The sequence below is a fragment of the Perognathus longimembris genome, chromosome 20, assembly GCF_023159225.1.
Source record: "Perognathus longimembris pacificus isolate PPM17 chromosome 20, ASM2315922v1, whole genome shotgun sequence".
Taxonomy (NCBI): Eukaryota; Metazoa; Chordata; class Mammalia; order Rodentia; family Heteromyidae; genus Perognathus; species Perognathus longimembris.
This window is the reverse complement of record NC_063180.1, coordinates 28,657,145-28,676,117: the sequence shown is the minus strand read 5'-3', so window position 1 is coordinate 28,676,117 and position 18,973 is coordinate 28,657,145. Positions and strand designations below refer to the sequence as shown.

General features: G+C 50.0%; 1 protein-coding gene across 1 annotated transcript in view; it reads right to left on the bottom strand.

Annotated features, from left to right (window-relative positions):
* Positions 1 to 2,021, bottom strand: part of Sh3gl3 (SH3 domain containing GRB2 like 3, endophilin A3) — a 36,204-nt gene extending 34,183 nt beyond the window's left edge. The window contains exon 1 of the mRNA XM_048368905.1: positions 1,881 to 2,021. Coding sequence (XP_048224862.1) covers positions 1,881 to 1,925 — 45 coding nt within the window. The 5' untranslated portion in view covers positions 1,926 to 2,021. The remainder of the gene's footprint in view (positions 1 to 1,880) is intronic.
* Between the last annotated feature and the right edge of the window lie 16,952 nt (positions 2,022 to 18,973).

Below are 18,973 nucleotides of genomic sequence, written 5' to 3'. Positions count from 1 at the left end.
AACTTCTGAGGATTTCAACCACTCATTCTGGTCAGTGGTCAGAAGAGAGCCAGAATTGCTCAAGGGAGTCTCTGAGACATGTCCCGATTGAATCCATACCCAGTAAAGAATTGATTAGAAAACTTGGCTCATTCCTTGCCAGCACCAAGAAGACTGAGTACCGCAAATGACCAGCAGTTTCTCTGGCACTGCCCGGACCACTGTTCACCCACCCTCATGGCTGATCAACCCAGCTGCTTGGCTCCAGTCCCCACCAGCACTGGCTGGGCTGTTTGCTGGGGTCCTCACAGGCACTCTCCCCCGTTTCCATGGCACCCATTCCCTGAGCTCTCCAGGTTCTTTCCTTCCTGTGTAACTCTGCCGTGGAACTTCATTTATTCAATATCCACGGGGTGGTCTACTCACCAAGCCTTGCAGAGAGCTGTGCCCAGCTGTGGGTGCTTTCTAGTCTGTATTTAGTCTGCCTTCCTTGGCACTCAACGTTTAGGAGGTAAGAAGTTGGACAAGAAATGTTCTCACTGCCTTACCTATGAAACTGTAACCCCTCTGTACATCACTTTAACAATTTAAAAACGGGGGGGGGGGGGAGAGAAACATGTTGGAAATCTCCCCAAATCAGTAGTTCCTGTCCTGTCCTCGCCCGCTGGTCAAGATGTGCGCCTGCCCAAAAGCCAAACAACACACCAATGTCCCACAGACCCCTCACCGTGCCGGGTCCTGCGGTGATGCTACTATCTGCCCCACACCCTGCTCTGGGGTTCCTAACCCCCCAGAGCTGGGTGCCCAGAATCCCGGGCTAGAAACAGATCTCCTGGAAGGGGTGTGAGTGGGGTGGGGGCAGCAGGGCCTCTCAGCCATCGAGAAGAGACTTTCAGTTGCTTCCTTTCAGACCCTGCCTGCAGGAGGAGCGGCAGGGGCCTCGGTCACACACTAGCCTGGGTTCTGGGTGACACCTGTCCGCCTGGGTTCCAGCATAAGTGAGGCTGGGAAGCAGGGCTTGGGCAGAACACCATCTTCGGCCTTGCTGGAGAGACCAAGCTTGGCCGCGGAGGGGGGGGGGGGGGCGGTGCTCTTTACCATTGCTCCAGGAGCCTGCGACGCTGGAGAAGGCATTGGCTTGCAGTCCGCGCGCACGAGAGCGCGCAGAAACACACGCAGGCTTCCACCACCCCCGCTCTCTTGCTCCCCGGCCTCCCTCCCCACTCCCACACCCCAGCCACGGACCTCTCCCCGCCGACGCGGTCCTCGGGAGCCTCACCTGCAGCCCCCACCGCGGGCCCCCGAGGCGCACCTCTTGTTTTCCAATCCGATACCGCCTCCGCCTCCGCCTGCTGGGGAGGTCCCAGCGCACTGTCAGCTCTGGGAGCGCCGAGCCCGGTGCCCGCCTGGTGCCCGCTCGGTGCCCGCCCGGGACGGCACGCGAAGCACTCGGGGAGGCCGGGCCACGGCGCAGACTCGCGTACCCGCGCGAGGAGCGCAGCAGGGCCCGCCCGGCCGGGCAGCACCGAGGGCTCAGCATCCCCCCCCACCCCCCCCCCCCACCCAGCGATCGCGCGGAGGCGGCCCCGCCACCGAGAGACCCGCGGCCCTGGCCAACCCGCGCGGCGGGGAACCGGGGTCCCCGGGACCTCAACCTGTAGCCCCAAAGCTGGGGGGCCCTTGATCCTCGGCCTTCCCGCGCCCCCGCGGCTACCACCTGCCTCCACCGCAGGACCCAGTGGGCTCCCAGTCGCCCCGGCGGGCCGGGGTTGGGATGGAGAGACGCGCCCTGGAGCAGCCGCCGAGCCCCCGCCGCAGCCTCCCTCCCTCCCTCCCTCCCTCCCGGGCTACCCCTCTCCGGCCTCCCTCCCTCCTGGCCTCCGCCCGCCCCCTCCCTCTACCTGGCTGGCTTTGTGGAACTGCTTCTTCAGCCCCGCCACCGACATCACGGCGGCGCCCGGCCCGAGCGGGGTGGTCTCCGAGCTCGGCCGGGCCCCGCGGCCGCGAGGCGCTGGGGAAGCGGGAGCCCGGGCCGGTCCCCGCGCGCCTGGGCTCCCGCGGCCCGCCTCCCACGGCCACGGCCACGGCCACGGCCGCTGTCACACGCGCACATGCGCGCACGCGGATGGCAACAGGGCGCCCCGAGGCCGCTGCGCGCCCATTGGCCAAGCCTCGGCGGTATGCAAATGAGCCGTCAGCCCGCCCGCGCTCCATTGTTGCGTGGAGACCGGAGGCTGAGGCCCGGGCGGGATTGGCCGGGCCGGTGTCCGGTACCCAGGGGGAGTGGGGCTGGCTTTGACACCGGGAGAGGCGGCCACATTTACCTTGCCTTCCTCCGGTGAAGGTGAACTTGCGATGGCTGCGTGATCTCAGAAAGGGAAATCGGCCAGGCTTAGGGAGCTCATGCCGGCAATCCTAGCTGCTCTGGAGGCTGAGATCGAAGGATCGAGGTTCGAAGCCAGCCCAGGAAGGAAAGCCTGCGAGACTCGTGTCTCCAACGAACTACCGAAAATCCAGAAGTAGAGCCGTGGCTCAAGTGATAGAGCGCTAGGCCTGAGCAAAAAAAGCTCTGGGACAGCACCCAGGCTCTGAGTTCAAGCCCCAGGACCAGCACCCAAACAAAGAAAAAAGAAGATGAAAGAATGCCTGAGGGGAGAAAATTTCCCTGGGCCTAGGCCCTGTGGCCCGGAGGCTGTGCCTGAGGTGTCATCTTTCTGAAGGATTGCCCTCCTCTGGGAGTCTAGGTGTTGTTGAGTAGTGCATTAATAAAGTATCCTCTCTGCCTGGGTCTCTAAGCCCAACGTCGGCTGCATTAAGCAAAACTACCTGCATGGCGCTATAACCAGTGCTCTCCATTCCATACTTGGACTCACCAGGGCTGGCCCCTACCAGGTATGGGAGGATTTCCTCACCTGGACAGGTGCAGGGGCCACTGACACCTAGCTGCAGCTGCTCCCATTAGTCCACTGTTTCCCCTGACCTGACCTTCAAAGAGCCCCAGGGCCCCCTAGCTCCACCCCCCAATGAAACTAGTACCTTCCTTTAGTACACACACACACACCCCAGCCAAATGTCCCACCAGGCTCCATCTGGAGTGACCAGCAGCCCTGCCCGCTGGCCCTGGATGCTTCCATATATATACCTGTGTTCTGGTACCCACTTAGCTTTCCTCTGGCTGTGCAGCTAATGGCTGCAGTCAAGCTCACTCGTGGGATGAAGAGAAAATTGCCCTGAACTTATTGGAGACCTGGGGAGTGCAGCCAGTCGAGGGTGGATTAATGAGTGTGACTTAAGTCGACACTCTGGGCTTGCCTGGACAGGGGCAGCCGACAGCAGCCACAAACAGCCAGAGGTAGGAGGCTGGTGACCACTGAGTCACAACAGCATAGCAAGATGACACATGCACCAGTTCACCCAACCCTGGACAGAGGCTCCTGGACAGGAGCTGTGTGCTAAGGTGGAGAGCCAGCAGGATCCAGCAGTAGGAATCACCCTTGTCCAGGAAGCATCCAGGGCTATGCAGACTTTACAGCTTGCTTCCTCTGTGGGAAAGAGTAGTTGTGTGTGTGTTTTGTGTTTTTTTTAAATGTTTTTGTCAGTCATGAGGCTTGAATTCAGGGCCTGAGCCCTGTCCGTGAGCTTTTTCACTCAAGGCTAGGACTCTACCACTTTGAGCCATAGCACCACTTCCAGTTTTCTGGTGGTTAATTGGAGTTAAGAGTCTCATGGACTTTCCTGCCCAGGCTGGCTTTGAATTGCGATCCTCATTATCTCAGGCCCCTGAGTAGTTAGGATGACAGGTGTGAGCCACTGGTACCTGCCTCCAAGAGTAAAGAACATAGTCTCAAAGAAATCCCCCAAAGCTGTCTGGCTCTGTGACAGGCATGTGTCCAGCCATGGAGTCATGCAACACACATGATGAATCCCAGACCGGAACAGGGAGATTCTCCTTGAAGTCACATCACCACACTGGAGACAAATGTGTATAGATCTTCTTCACTTACTGTTCTCCAGGAAGCTGAGGGGGAAATGTATTGATGCATCAAGAAAATACCAGATTTTGTTTCCATTTTAAAATGTAGAGGAAAATGGGGAGAGTAACTCTTAATATGAGGATTGGGGAAGCCGTAAAGACCTTTTATCTCCCTGATTAAGTTGTTCCGAACTCCAAGAACATTCTGTTGGAATTCTAGGCTGTGCTGCAGTCATGTACCCTCTGCTAACTACATGAGCGCCATTTTATGTTTCCATATGTTTCACCGGAGTGTTTAGTTTTCATTCCTAATGAATAGATGTATAACATTCATGTTGGGGATGAAAGCCTTGTGGCAGCTCAGCTGGCTTTGGTGGACTATTCTGCCCCCTTGTGGTATAACTGAGTGACAGGTAAGAGGACAGTGGTTTCAAGTCATTTATGATTGAAGTGTTTTGTTTTGTTTTGTTTTGCCAGTCCTGGGGCTTGAACTCAGGGCCTGAGCACTGTCCCTGGCTTCTTTTTGCTCAAGGCTAGTGCTCTACTACTTGAGCCACAGCAAAACTTCCGGCTTTTTCTGTTTATGTGGTACTGAGGAATCGAACCCAGGGCTTCATGCATGCAAGCCAAGCACTCAACAGCTAAGCCACATTCCTAGCCCTGGTTGAAGATTTTTTAAGAGCACACAACCACCTTTAGCCTGACACTGTAGCTCACCTGAGCTCTCCCTATAAGAATTTCAGGAGGGCCTATGGCATTAACCAGCTCAGAAGAAGAAATCGCCAACACTATTGTGACATCAAAGGCATTTTCAGGAAAAGCCATGGCCCTAACACTAGGGACAATTACAACAGCAATGGGTAAAGCAGTCCAGCTGCACTACCTCCCCTGTCTTCCTGCCACAGCACTTTACCTGGGGGCTTACTACCTACTTTAGATTTGACCAAAGTTGATGTTTGGGGCAAGGGTGATAAAGCCAGAGGAATAAGAGAGCCAAAGGAATGGTGTCATTGCTCGTGCTGCATATCCACAGTGGCGTGGACAGGTGCACCACCAACACTGACTTCCACCTGTTCCACAGGCTGGCACAAGGTGGCTATATGACCAGAGGCTGCACTGGAACTAGGACTCCTGCGTTGATGGTCAGCAGAAGGGGGTGAACAGGAAGCAGGGACTCCTAGGGCAACATCTGGCCCAGCATGTACAGCAGCAGTCCTGGAGGACAGGACACTGGCTGGGATGGGAGCCCCAGCTCCTCACACAGACTAGGGCTGTGTCACTGACACAGGACCACGAGAAACTTCCTTCACACACAAGTCACTTCTACAGCATCCTTTTGTTTTGGTTTGGTTTTTCTTTATTGAGATTAAGTAACTACATAAATTTCACACTACACATTTTAACCTTCACAATGATGAACATCATTATTCTAAGCTACAAAGCTTATGAACCCTACAAACATTAATAAAAACTATTTCTTCCAGACTGGGTGATATGTACCTTTCTTTCCTTTTGCTTAGTAACATCTTTTCCCTCTTTCTCTCTCATTCTCTCCCTCCCATCACTGCCCTTGAGTTGCTGAGTTCACTTTCATCAATGTCCAGTGCAGCTGTTGGGCCCTTCTGCTGTATACACTATATATGAGGCAAAGACTATAGAGTCATCTAAAAACAGTAAGTCACATTAAGAAGAGGTCCTTTGTTTCCTTATCTTTGGAGTTCTTTTCAGTCTGTATATTATTTTATGTACATATGAAGACGCCCTTGGGTCTTCCTATTTGGTGCTTTTCTCCCAAGACTGTCCTCTTTTGGTCTCACTTTGTATTGGTATCTTGAGTCCTGTTTATTTTGTCATATCTCATTGTGTCTTAAATCTAACATCTGCATATCAGGGAGACCATGCACCATTTGTCTCTCTGGTCTTGGCTTATCTCACTCAACATGATTTGTTCTAGTTCCATCAATTTTCCCATGAATGCCATTATTTTATCCTTTCTAGTGGCTGTGTAAAGTTCCATTGTATATAGGTACCACATTTTTTTGATCCATTCCTCTGTAGTGGGGCATCTGGGTTGTTTCTATGTCTTGGCTATTGTGAACAGGGCAGCAATGAACATAGAAGTGCAGGTGTCCTTGTATCCTGGTTTCTGCTGCTCAGGATAAATGCTTGGGAGTTCCACCGGCATCCTTAAACAGACTGGGACTCCTCTGGTCTGTGAACACTGCTTGGCTAGGGAGGCGCTGACCCTGGAGCCCCTCAGTTGAAGCTTGCCTGCCGTCCTCACTCACCTACTCCAGACATTCACTGGAACTGACTCTCCCACAGCACCCGATGAGCTCACTGGGAACGAATGCCAAAGAAATGCAGGGAAGACCCCAATTCTCAAGACCTAGAAACAAAAGGTGCCAAAATCCATCTCCTGGAACCTCCAGAGATGCTCTACTCTAAGGCAAGAGCATGTGTTAAGCCACTACGCGTGTTTTCACTGATCATTTTCCTATGAGCCAGAAAAATAAGCCCCCACACTGACTTCATATTTTTCTTCTCAGGCCCCTTTAGGAGAAGAATTTGTGGCAGCCTGTGTTGATGCACTTTGTCACATTTTACTAATGTCGCAGTGATGCAACTTAGCATCTGGAATTTCTAGAATCTTCTACTCATGCCTATTCCTGTAATGATTTGTAGTTTAAAGTCCGTCCCAGGCTGTTATAATTTGGCCTGTAGGGGGCAGCAAGGGACCTCAAGGTGGAACAGAACCTAAAAAAAGGAACAGTGCGGGATGTGCGATTTTCTGGCCCCTAAAAGGGGCTTCCCTGTGTTGGCTGTGCAGAATCCCTGGGAAGCTGGCTAGAAGGTGTGTTCTGATTCCTGACTCTGCAGTGGGTCCCATGGCCTTGTCGTGGCTGCTGCTGGCTGCAGGCTAGATTTTCCCCCCAAAGCAGAATGTACCTCCACCTGTGTAATCTTGCCCACCTCTGCAGGAACACAAAGCCCTATCAGCACCAATCAAGGGCTTGGTAACCCTGCAAACTTTGAGGAAAAAAATGAATGACTACTGATCTTCGCTCTAGGTTTGTTCTAGCAGACATAGGCCAACTTTAAAGTTCATTTAGTTTGAGGAAAAACTGATGTAAGATGTTAGCAACCAGACTGGAGTTACTGGAGGGTGGGGGGCAGACTGGAAGGGGCCACCAGGAGGTCCTGCGAACCTCATGCTGTTTCCTAGTCTAGATGCAGGAACTTGAGGCCCTGATCTACTATTTGAACCATGCCCCCAGCCTTTTTTGCTTTATTTCTTTTTTCAGAAAGGGTCTTGTATTTTTCTGCCCAGAGCTAGCCTCTGGCTATGATCTTCCTACCTCCTCCACCTTCCATTTAGCTGGACTTACATGGGCAGACCACCATTGCTAGCTTATTGGTTGGAATGAGGTCTCAATAACTTTTTAACTAGGCTGGGCCTTGAACAACATCCTCTTGGTTTCTGCTTCCAAAATACCTGCCTATCACAGGCATGTGCCAGGAGCTGTGCTCGTAACATAGGTCTGCTTTTCTATATGCAGTAAGAAATTACCCACAGTCCCTAACTTTAAAATATTTTGACTACACATAGCAGCAGTTTTTAAAAGGGGAATTAAGTCATACTATCTCAGTCAAAAACAATGAAGAAATGCTCCAGACTCTCTCCTTCACGGGTCTTTACTTCTGTACAAAACAAAACAAATCACCGATTACCTAATCCTGGCCACCCCCCATGCAATATATTCAAGGAGCTAAAAAACTTCAAAACCAGCTGTCCTCTCCTGTTTTCCATTCTACCTTGCCCTCCCCCCACTGACACTTGTCAGATGACCTCACCTGAGTCTTGCAGAGAAGATTAAGGCCATGTGGTGTTGGCTCTCTCCCACCCCTCATCTCCACTTGAACCAAACCCAGGAACCCATGTTCCTCCTTGCCGCCAGCCCCCTCCCCATTGGGAGAAACATGAGCCTCGTCTCTCCTCTCTGCAGCCAAGGGCCTTCATTTGGCCCTGGCACATACCCCAGTGAGGGGGGCACAAACACCCATCAGGGTGGGCCAGATCCTCCTCAATGCATTTCTGGGAAAGAACTTAGCCCCATCCCTGGGGGACATCACTAGGGTTCTCCTCCAGGATCTGCTTTCATCTTACAGACAATCTTGTTTGCCACACAGGGGACCATTCCATTTCCGCCAGGAAGTTGGGAATGTAGATATTCCTTTCATGAAGAATGGAACAGACTGGTGCACTTGATTTTCCCCACTACCTAGGACCTTCTTAGCATTAAACCGAGGGCTCCACCTGAGCATCCTCAGCTCCAGGCCGTCCAGGCAGAGTCCATCGGGGAGGTGCCAGGTGCCACCAGGCTGGGTCCCAGTCGTCCAGAAGGATCTGGAGAAGCCTGGTCCCCTTCAGGCCAAGGTGGCAATTGGGGTACCCCACTCTGAGGAGTGAGGTGTAAGCCTTAAGCCTGCTTCTTTGATGGGGCATAGCCATCCATGGCAACCCCTGATCACTCTCTTAGAAATATCCCTGGTCGGGGCTGGGGATATAGCCTAGTGGCAAGAGTGCCTGCCTCGGATACAAGAGGCCCTAGGTTCGATTCCCCAGCACCACATATACAGAAAACGGCCAGAAGCGGCGCTGTGGCTCAAGTGGCAGATTGCTAGCCTTGAGCGGGAAGAAGCCAGGGACAGTGCTCAGGCCCTGAGTCCAAGGCCCAGGACTGGCCAAAAAAAAAAAAAAAAGAAATATCCCTGGTCACTTTCGATGTCTTTTTGCTCCCTCTACTTTTGATCCTATTACGCAGTTGCTTGTTCAACTTTAGCTTCAGATCTCCAGTACAAATTTAACAAATTCCTGGATTTTATGCCCAAGGCATCAGATTTACCACTTTGAAGCATATTATTTCTAGATTCCTTTTTAAAATGTGTGTGGAACTCAATACGAAGCAAGTTATAGCCAAGTTAGTGAGACCTGTCCTGGTGGTTACAAGGAGCAGACCTTATGCAGCTCCTTTGCCCTTTGTTTTTAAGGAAAGACAAGTAAAGAAGGAAAAGAATTAAAGGTCACAAAATACTGGTGAGTATATTCAGCATTAATTGCCTGAACTAGAACAAAATAGAACTTTTTTCTGTCTTCTCCTCCTAGGATTCCTTAAGACAAAGATAATTGAAAAGGGCTGTGATATCACCCAAGTCTTAGGAGAAAGCAGACACTCCTGGGGGGGGGGGGAACCCTTCAGGCACTATGCCAGCAGCCCAAGGAATGTGACAGGTTTTAGATAACTCACCTGGAGACCACATGACCAGAATGGCCTTGTCCTGTCCAGCCAGCAGGAGGCTCCCCCTCCTCTCTCCACAAGGAGCCAGGCCAAGATGGGAGATGCTCTCCTTTCTGAGCCTGGCAATGCCCACCAAGGCCACAGCCCAGAGCTGCTATTTTAGGGAGAAGATGGGGGTGGAAGGAATGGGAGGAGCAAGAAAGAGATCCAAGGGGAACTTTGTGGTCACACTGCTTCTCAGGGAAGCTACTGAGAAGACAAGTGATGTGGCTGTCCACAGAGGGCTCCCAGACTCCTGCAACAAGAGCTGGGGGTGACATCCTTCCACAGACATGGGGATGAGGTGAGCAGAGACCACACAGACCTGGCCCATGGAGAACTGATCAAGGAGGCCTTCACCGAAACAAGGCCAACACAGACTGACCTCCATGTCTTCCTCTGAGCCACCAGGATACAGAAGGAGTGAGAGAGGAGAGAAGACAGGCAGTTGAATGATGATGTTGACTTCCGTAGGCTGGCAAAGAGGAATTTGACTGCCTGCAGAGGAGAGGAAACAGCAGGAAAGAAACTGAGGCCCTATCCAGGGCTAGGAAGTCTCAGGAAGGGAGGTGTAGGGACCTGCAAAGGAAGGAGAGAAATTGGTGGTGGGGGGGTAATGTAATACATGGCTGAAAGTAGGACTCGTAGTTTAAAACCTGGGTAAGAGCCATGGGGTCTCTTGGCTCCCGGCTCAGCTCTGCTAGGGCAGTGCTCCTCCCTCTCTTTGCAGAAGACAGAAGGCTGCTTCTCCGGAGAGGCTGCCAGGGGGGAAGGCCAGCTCACCGCTAGGTGTACTCCCTTCCCCTCCCTCCATGCTCGCTCATCCTCCATATTCAGATGGCTGTCCCTATGTGACCCAAAGCCACAGAAGCCCTGGGTTACCCGGTGTGTTTGAGCAAGTAACTTAGTGAAGGAGGAGTGTCTGTATTCCTGTAGAATATTTTGGGGTGCATCTATGATAACCCATAACCATACACTAAGTATAACTAAGGAAAATTAAAATGGTATAATAAAGGAAATAAGTAAAAGCATAATGTGCATTCTAGCTGTGGGCAGTATTTTCATAAGTATCACAATGGAAATACAAAATGTTAATCTGACAGGAAAACTTGTGACCTTAAGTTTGCTAAGAAGTGCAGTCAACACAGTTGAACTGGGATTCTATCCCAGGAAGCAAAGGAACGATTTCTAAAACTTTACAATCATAAACCATAAGAGTAAGCACACAGTGTAGAAACATCAAAGTTTAAAGAAGAAAAAAAGAGAAAGCTAAGAGGTAAAAGCATGTCTTCTGAACAGTGGAGATGGGGAGCAGAAATCAAGGTTCAGAGAAGCCGGGGAATGAATTGCACACTTTCCCATAAGCCACAGACTAGCATTTGGCTTTTAAAATATGTACATACATTGCTTCGGTGAGACTAAATGGCATTTTGAAAAGGAATTTGCTGGTCCTTCTTAAGAACGAAGCGTGTATGTGCTCTCGGTGGAGAGGGATTAGACAACTGTTTGCTCCTAATCGCCAGCAGATGTGTGCACTTCTTCAAGGTACGAGAGATGGATTCCACGAGACCACAGCCTGTGACCAGCCTGGCCGCCTCGAGGGAAGGCAGATTGGTTTATTGGCTCCTCCCTTTTTCCCTCCAAGTGAAAGGGGCCCGGCTGTCTGGACCTGAAACTGCAAGGTTGGTCTCTTGCTGTGCCCCCTTAAATTCCGTACAACTGAGCTCACGGGAACCTGCCGTGGCGGCTCAACACATGGAAGGGTAAAAGCAGCTGGGGTACAAGTGGTGGTATTGCCAGAGAGATGAAAGAGAGTAGATGGGCGAGCTGAAGTGGTGGCCTCCCATGTCGCTGTATAGTTTAGGCTAGCCTCAAACCCATGTTCCTCCTGTCTCAGCCTCCCTTGTATGATTATAGGTGTGCACCCTCATGCCCAGTTGGTTGTTTTGTCATGCTGTAGACTGAACCCACACCAGAAAGGCACTCTACCACAGAGCTGTGCTGCTCCCCATGCAAGGACTTCACTCTTCAGGAGGAGTTTTAGCAACAAGGCAGCCTCTTGAATGTTGGCGCCTCTCCTGAGGGACTGCAGGGGACAGCAGCAGAGCTGGGACAGGTCACTCTTTCAAGGATCTGGTCTTTTGAACACCAAGTCTTATCATGTAACGATATTTTGATCTCCTTTCATCAACCCCATTGCTTTTTTCAAATGTGAAATCACATTTGAAACGGGGACGGCTGTGGTCGGGATCAATATTTCTCCCCGAGCAACGCCTACTTCAGAGAACAGCGCATCTCAGCTAGTTTTGCTCACATCTAACAATCCAGCAGAATGCAGGAGGGCAACTAACGATTTTCCAGCAGCAGCAGCATACCCTCGTCACCTCCAGCACCCCTGTGAGAGGGTCCGGCTTCCTGGCTGCCCTGACTTAGATGGAAAACCAAAGAAGTTGGACGTGTTAGTAACTATGCTCTCTCCTTTCCCCCTCCCTCACTCCCCATACCTCCTGCAGGCTGCTGGGCAGAAGATAGACGAAGGCAGGCATTGGAAAGTTTAGGCCTATGGTTTTCTTTTTCAAAGAGAGAAGCTGGGGAAGATGGGTTCCTGGGGAAGATGCTGAGACCCGGCTCTTTGGTTTCTTCTTCCCTCCGCTTGACGCATCCTCTGCTTTCTCCAGCACTTTGTTGCTCTTTGTGTCTAGCACAAGGGAGAATTCAAAATCCACACCACATAACTCTTCCTAAATAATTATCATTTTGCAACTCACTTTTATGGGTAAAACAAGCAAACTGGGGAAATACTTGCAACTCCGATCACAAGCAATAGGTTTTTACTCTTTTTTTTTTTTTTTTTTTTGGCCAGTTCTGGGCCTTGGACTCAGGGCCTGAGCACTGTCCCTGGCTTCCTTTTGCTCAAGGCTAGCACTCTGCCACTTGAGCCACAGCGCCACTTCTGGCCGTTTTCTGTATATGTGGTGCTGGGGAATCGAACCCAGGGCCTCATGTATATGAGGCAAGCTCTCTTGCCACTAGGCCATATCCCCAGCCCCAGGTTTTTACTCTTAAAAACCCTAACATCAACAACATCCAAGTAGAAAAAGAAGAAGAAGAAAGATTTCTGTAGCTGCCATAGCTCCTCTGGAGTACTAGAAAGAGGTGGGGTCTAGGCAGAACTTGGAGAAGAATCCATTTACTATACTCTACCACTAGGTCCTGGTGGGGAGCTAAACTGGTTCACCTGCCCCTAACTGGAAGTTCTGGGGACCAGGACCTCAGAATGGGAGTATATTTGACAGTGGGGTCTTTATGGGGTGTGGCCATTGAGGGCCATTGAGAGAAGCAATCTGGATGTAAACACTGCCCAGGGAAGACTGGAAACATGGGGAGGAGACAGACAACACCCATAACCAAGCAGAGGCCTCCAGGGAAGGCCATCTCGTCCATACTGACCGCAGACCTGCACTCTGCAGTCCTTGTGGTGGACACTCAAAAAAAATGAACACACATCAGAGGTAGACTGGCTTGACTTAGAGTCGCAGAGAATCGTGCCTCACCTTCTCTTCATGGTTCTTCCACTTGCTGGCTTCTCTATTCCAGAAACATGGCCACTGGGAGTGCTATGTCCCCAGGAAGGGCTCTCATGGGTCCAATATAAATAAAGTCTCTGTCGATGGACCAGGCTTTGGGCTCAGAGATAGAACAACTGGTTTATGCAAAGCCAAATGCCCGCTCAGGCTCAACTAAAGATGCAGCCTGCCACTAAAGCCCATCTCATTGACTTAAAGCCAGCCAGGGTTCCTGCTTGGTGCTCACTACTTTCCGACCTTCCAAAAGTGTCACACTGGGCAGGTCCACTTACAAGGGTTGGTGAAGCAGTCACTGAACACTATGGAAGTCCAGAAAGACTACAGGTCCTCAGGCATCTCCACTACATCTCCACTACATCTCAAATTAAACCCTGGCATGTCAGAGCACCACTATCTACATGCCTTTTCTTTAACACATGTTCCTGGAAGTCATTACTCATAGAACTAGCTGTTGCTAGGTTATTGGTTTCTTGGTTGATTTTGTCTCTTTTTATGGGAGAGAGAGAGAAAGAGAAAGAGAGAGAAGAGAGAGAGAAAGACAGAGAGAGAGAGAGAGACTTAGAGACTGTGGGAAAGCCCAGGTTCTGAAAGAGAGAGATGAGACAACTGGGTGGCTTTGGCCCACATTTTTAGAATGTCTCTGCCAGTGCCTGAGGAGCAGGGGCTCTGATCCCAACTCCTGCTGGAATTATTCTCACCTACACCAGATCTTCATCAGTGCATGCTTTGTTAGACCGTACACCTCCATCAGGCTCATTCCAACCTACTCCCATCCCAAGGGCCTATCAGCTACTGAGCAGCACAAAGTAGTTATTCAATGGCAAAGACTAGAAGGGGTGGGTCCAGGTGGATAGGTGACAGATGGACTGGTGGAAGGATGGGTGTGCTGTCCCTGCACACGTACCATAGTCAAGGCGCCAGACAATGGCTGTCTCACACGTGCCACCATCTTTGGGCAGCCTCTGCTGACCACTTCTATAGACAACACCAACAGCTGGGTGACATTAGATCCCCCGCCCAGAGATCTGGGGTGATGGTGGCCAACCCCCAAGTTCAGGATGCTCCTTTGGATGATCTTCAGGGCCCACATTCAATAATTGCAGTCTTCGCTCTGCTTTGCTTTCCTATTCCAAACCTGGCCACACACAGTACCTCATTAAACCAGCAGATCAGAATTTTAAATCCAGCCATGTGGGAAAAAAAAAGAAAGAAAGAAAATGGCTTCAAGTCAGAAATGTTAGGTGCTTAAAGGATGCCAATTCTACGCACTGGGTAGTGGCAGAGCACAGCCTTCCCATCCACACCCGTCCAGTTCCTGAAGCCCTCTGTGCAATTGCAGTGCCAGGAAAGTGCGTCACCAGTCAGGTGAGCTGTGCACACGAGAGGGGATCTGACGAGTCAGCCCACACAGCAGCCAGTCAAGTCAATGCCGAGCTGTGCTAATGCACTTAAAAGCCCCGAAGCAGGCCCAGGCTGGGTACTAATGGCCTGGACATCATCAGGGATTTCCCAAGTCTCATTTCCAGCCCGGATGGCCATGGTATTCCATCTCCACTGGGCTAATTAAGGCACTGTGGAGACAGAATCTGACAGAGAGGCTCTCCCTGGCCTTGGTCTCGATTTACAGGGAAGACAAGTTGCCAAGACATCAATGGGGCTTTCCCTAGGATGATGAGTCCCCAGGAGCCTTGGAACTGTGAAACTAGGAGTGAATGAAAATCAGTATGGTACAGAAAGACTTGGTTGGGGGGTTAATAATATTACCTGTCCTAACAGTTTGTGGAAAGAAAGTGGGGGGAGGGGGCAGAGATATAGTAAGGGTTCTGCTTCTGCTTGGTGCAGGATGCTTCCCCTGGCTTCATCCCCTGGGTACCAGTGTGACAATCCAGGTCTCCAGGTAGGGCAGGTGTCCCATCTGGTCAAAACTGCCTCTGCATAGTTCCATGGCAATATGTGTATACCACCTCATTCTTTCTTAAGTAGCTGCATAGCATATCATTGTATGTGTATATGTATTTTTGTATTTTCCCCAAGTTCATATTTAGATTGCTTCTAATTTTTTATTTTCCTATTTCAAACAATGCTCCAATAAATAACCTTGTGTACATAAAATTTTTTTAAAACCTGCCTCTGGCTGAGAACCTCAGTCCCTAAGAGGGAATCTAAGGAGAGATTTCAAGCCTGTCTAATGGCCATGCTTCACAGCTAATCTCCTCTTGAAGCTTCCCCAGAGCCCCAGGATAGGGGGGGTCCCCAGGTCCCTGGGACAAGGGGCCTCCCAGGGATTCTACCCATCTCTTCTGCATCTGCAAATGACGCTGCTTCATTGATCCTTCCTTTCGGAGATCCCATTACCCATTCATACTTTCACTCTAAGAGATCTTTGCTCAAATCACGTCTGCTGCTGCTAATGGTCTGGGTGATTTAAAAGCTTCCTGCCAGCAGGCGTTTCCCACTATTGACTGTGGTCTCCTGGAAAAAAAAAAAAAAAGTCTATGACTTCTTTTGCTTGGGGCCCCCACCCCACCCACTCCAAAGCTGCAGTGCTGCCTTCTGTATGGCCAGATGAACATTGAGTCCTGTGTTCAGCTCTTTCCAGTCTGAGTCTGGAGGTTCTGTCTAGGCAATTCTTCCTCCTCTTGCTGCTATATGGCAAAGACAGAGGCTCCAAGACATTCTGGGTTGAAAGTAGCAGAAAAAAATAATACTGTCTTTCTCTTCCTACTCTCTCTATTCTGGATGACATTTAAGAAACAACAACAAGGGGCTGGGAATATGGCCTAGTGGCAAGAGCACTTGCCTCCTACACATGAAGCTCTCGGTTTGATTCCCCAGCACCACATATATGGAAAACGGCCAGAAGGGGCGCTGTGGCTCAGGTGGCAGAGTGCTAGCCTTGAGCAGGAAGAAGCCAGGGACAGTGCTCAGGCCCTGAGTCCAAGGCCCAGGACTGGCAAATAAATAAATAAATAAATAAATAAATAAATAAATAAATAAATTTACTCTAAAAAACAACAACAATGTCAGGTGCCAGTGGCTCCTACTTACAATCCCAGCTGAAACTGAGAGCTGAGGATTACTGTTTGAAGCCAGCCCAAGCAGGAAAGTCTAGTCTGTGAGACTCTTATCTACAACTAACCACAAAAAGCCAGAACCGGAGCTATGGTTCAAATGGTAAAGCACAAGTCTTGAGCACAAAAGCTCAGGGACAGTACCCAGGCCCAGAGTTCATGCCCCAGGACTGGCAAAAAAAAAAAAAATGATAATGATTATGCTTAATTTCAGGCAGGTGTTATGGTTCTAGCAATATTTGAAAATCAGAATTGCACTTCAGTCTATGATTTTATAACCCCAAAATGACTCCGTGTGGCAAAAGTTGGTCCAGTCCATTCTTCTTAGAGTGGAGACTGTGTGCCTAGCAACCAGCTTGCCACAACACTGAGATGATGGTTTCTCTTTTGTTTTACCAAAATGCCCTGGTATGTCCCGTTTGCCCCAGCCCTGGTATGTTGTCCTGTCTGTCCCAGCCTTAGCTCTAAGCATTCTGTCCTCTGCCTCTGAGAACCTCTTCAACTCATACATCATTTACTGTCACTCATTCCAGATTGGTCTCTGCAGCAGGAACAAAGCACGCCAGTCACAAAACAATTCCATCTCCACCACACCTGCTCTAATGCACGTGAGGACTTCTCCTTGCTACCTGATGGGAGATGAGATGCTGGGGGCAGGGGGTGCAGAGATGGCATCTTACTGTGATGAACCCCAAGTGGGCACAGTGGATGACACAAAAGCTCAATATACCCTGAACAATGAGGTTGCCAAGCGGGATCAAAGAAAGAATCGACTTTCTCAAAGACCTTGGACAGAAAGGGGTGGAGCTAAGGTTCAAGTCTATATAATGAAGAATGTTGCTGCCTATTTTCTTACCCTGTCCCCTAAAAGTGACAACAATGCACAAAGGAGCTTGTTTGTGAGTAAGGTAGAAAAGTTCTACAAGAGCCATTTGGCTGGGAGGAAGCAGGTGTCATCTGCTGGGAAAGGGGCTCAGGAAAGAGCCAGTGCTGGGTAGGATGGGGTCATTGACAGACAGGCCTGGTAGGAAGCCCTGGGATCTGGGCAGGCTGGGCCAAGAACAGTGGATGCAGACAGCCTATCACTGCCTCTCCAGGGCTGCATGGAGTATCCTGTGTCTGACACAGTGTGTCAGGTACTGAGGCTCTTCTTGAACAGTGGGCCCAACTTCTGGCTCAACATCTGCCTCCCATCCAGCCCTGGTAGAAGATGCCCATCACTGCAAATGCTTCCTAAGTACCTTGCCCCTGGCAAAGAACACAGACCTGCAGAGCACTTAGAAAAGAACACTGACTGGTTACTCTCCTACTGCAGCTGTGCAACTGGCAAAGTGTGGCTTTTAAAAATCAATATGCCTAGGTAATTTGTATATGTCTTTATTCACAAGAGCACTTCAAATCCATGTGTATGAATGTGTGTATGTGAGAGAGAGAGACAGAGAGATTTCTGGTATTTAAACGTAAGGTATTGTTTCTTCAGCTACCTAAATCATCAAGACTCTGTAGTTCAAGCATTAAAATGTACATTAAATGCCACCCTCCTAAGGGGATTTAGGGAAAGTTGTCTCCGGATTTTTACTTTCTTGTGGCTGCTGCTGCTGCTGCTGGAAGCTGTGGCTACATCATTTCTGCTCTGTTAAAGTGTAGGGTCTTATTATAAAATTAGGTCCTAAGGTTGATGTTAAAGACTCCGCCAAGTGCATGTTCCAAATCCACTCATTCCGTCTGACCTGCAAGAACACATCTGCCCTGTGCTCTCCCTGCCCTGACTCTTGATGGTGGCACATGTCTGATTCCTTTGATTAAAGAGCAGGGCTTGCAAGGATGTCATGTACAGTATATCAAAGGAGATCAGGCACTCGTCTGTGAGTCAGATGACAAGAAGAGTGCTCAGGACGGCACCTCGAAGCAGACTTGTGAGGAGTCAGCTCAAGGGATGAGGTCGTAATTTGGGAAAGCGTTCATTAGTGGCGGTTTCAGTGATAATCACACAGGAGTCCCAGGGCCCGCAGCGTGCATCCATCTGTTGTCCCAAGCACAGAATTCCAGCTACATTGTAGAACCACCATGGCTAGGAGATTCTACAACATTTGGCAATAATTTTCCAAGCCAGGCTCTGTCCAGCTGTTCTGTGGGTGGATCTCAATTAAGAAAGTGGCTTACCTTTAATCAAATCATGATGAAAAGCTTTTGTTTCTGGCTAGCAAAGCTGCCTAAGAACATGATTTGCTTTGTGTTGGAATCAAAACATACATTGTTTTGTGCACACACAGACACACATACATGCACATATGACTTTTAAACAACTACAATATCTGTCCCTCCCTGTACTTTCTGTACTTTGTGAGCAGTCAGGCCTAGCACTGAGAGACAGGAACAGAAATAACGCTTCCCGCATGGAGCTATTTCCCAGGCAACTAGGTCCTCACTGCTCACATAGTGTTAAGTTTCTAAGTCTCCCCTGGAAACTTGTGAGAAATGCAGAATTTTTGGCCCCATGCCACCACTGATTTAGACCCACGAGTGATCATGGCAGTTAGAAGGGTCAGCTTGTAGATCTCAAGATTTGTGCAGACAATAGGGAAAACAGGGAACAAGGCTCATCCTCTCCTCACCTAAACTGCTGGGTCAAGCCAACCATGCACCTAATCCTTCTCATCTTTGAGTTCTAAGCAGTCTGAGCTATGTGGAGTTGGGTTTTCTATCTCTTAGACTTGAACCCAGCTTAAACAAGGAGGATTCCCTTTCTGGAAAAGAAAGGACTCTGGCAGGTTGACCCTTGAGGGCATTTCATGCCTCCAAACATTTCAGAGGCCAGGCAAACAAACCCACCCAAGATTACTCTTAGGCAAGCCAGCATTGTGTGCCACACTCTAAATTCAAGAAGCTAAAGTGGATTCTCAGACCCTGAAGGCATTAGGAATGCTTCCTCCTCTAATAAATATGTATCCCATAAAGGCTAAAGAGGAGCCTAGAGAGAAGACAGAGGGAAGAAAGGACTTGACTTTTAACAACAAGCTCAGT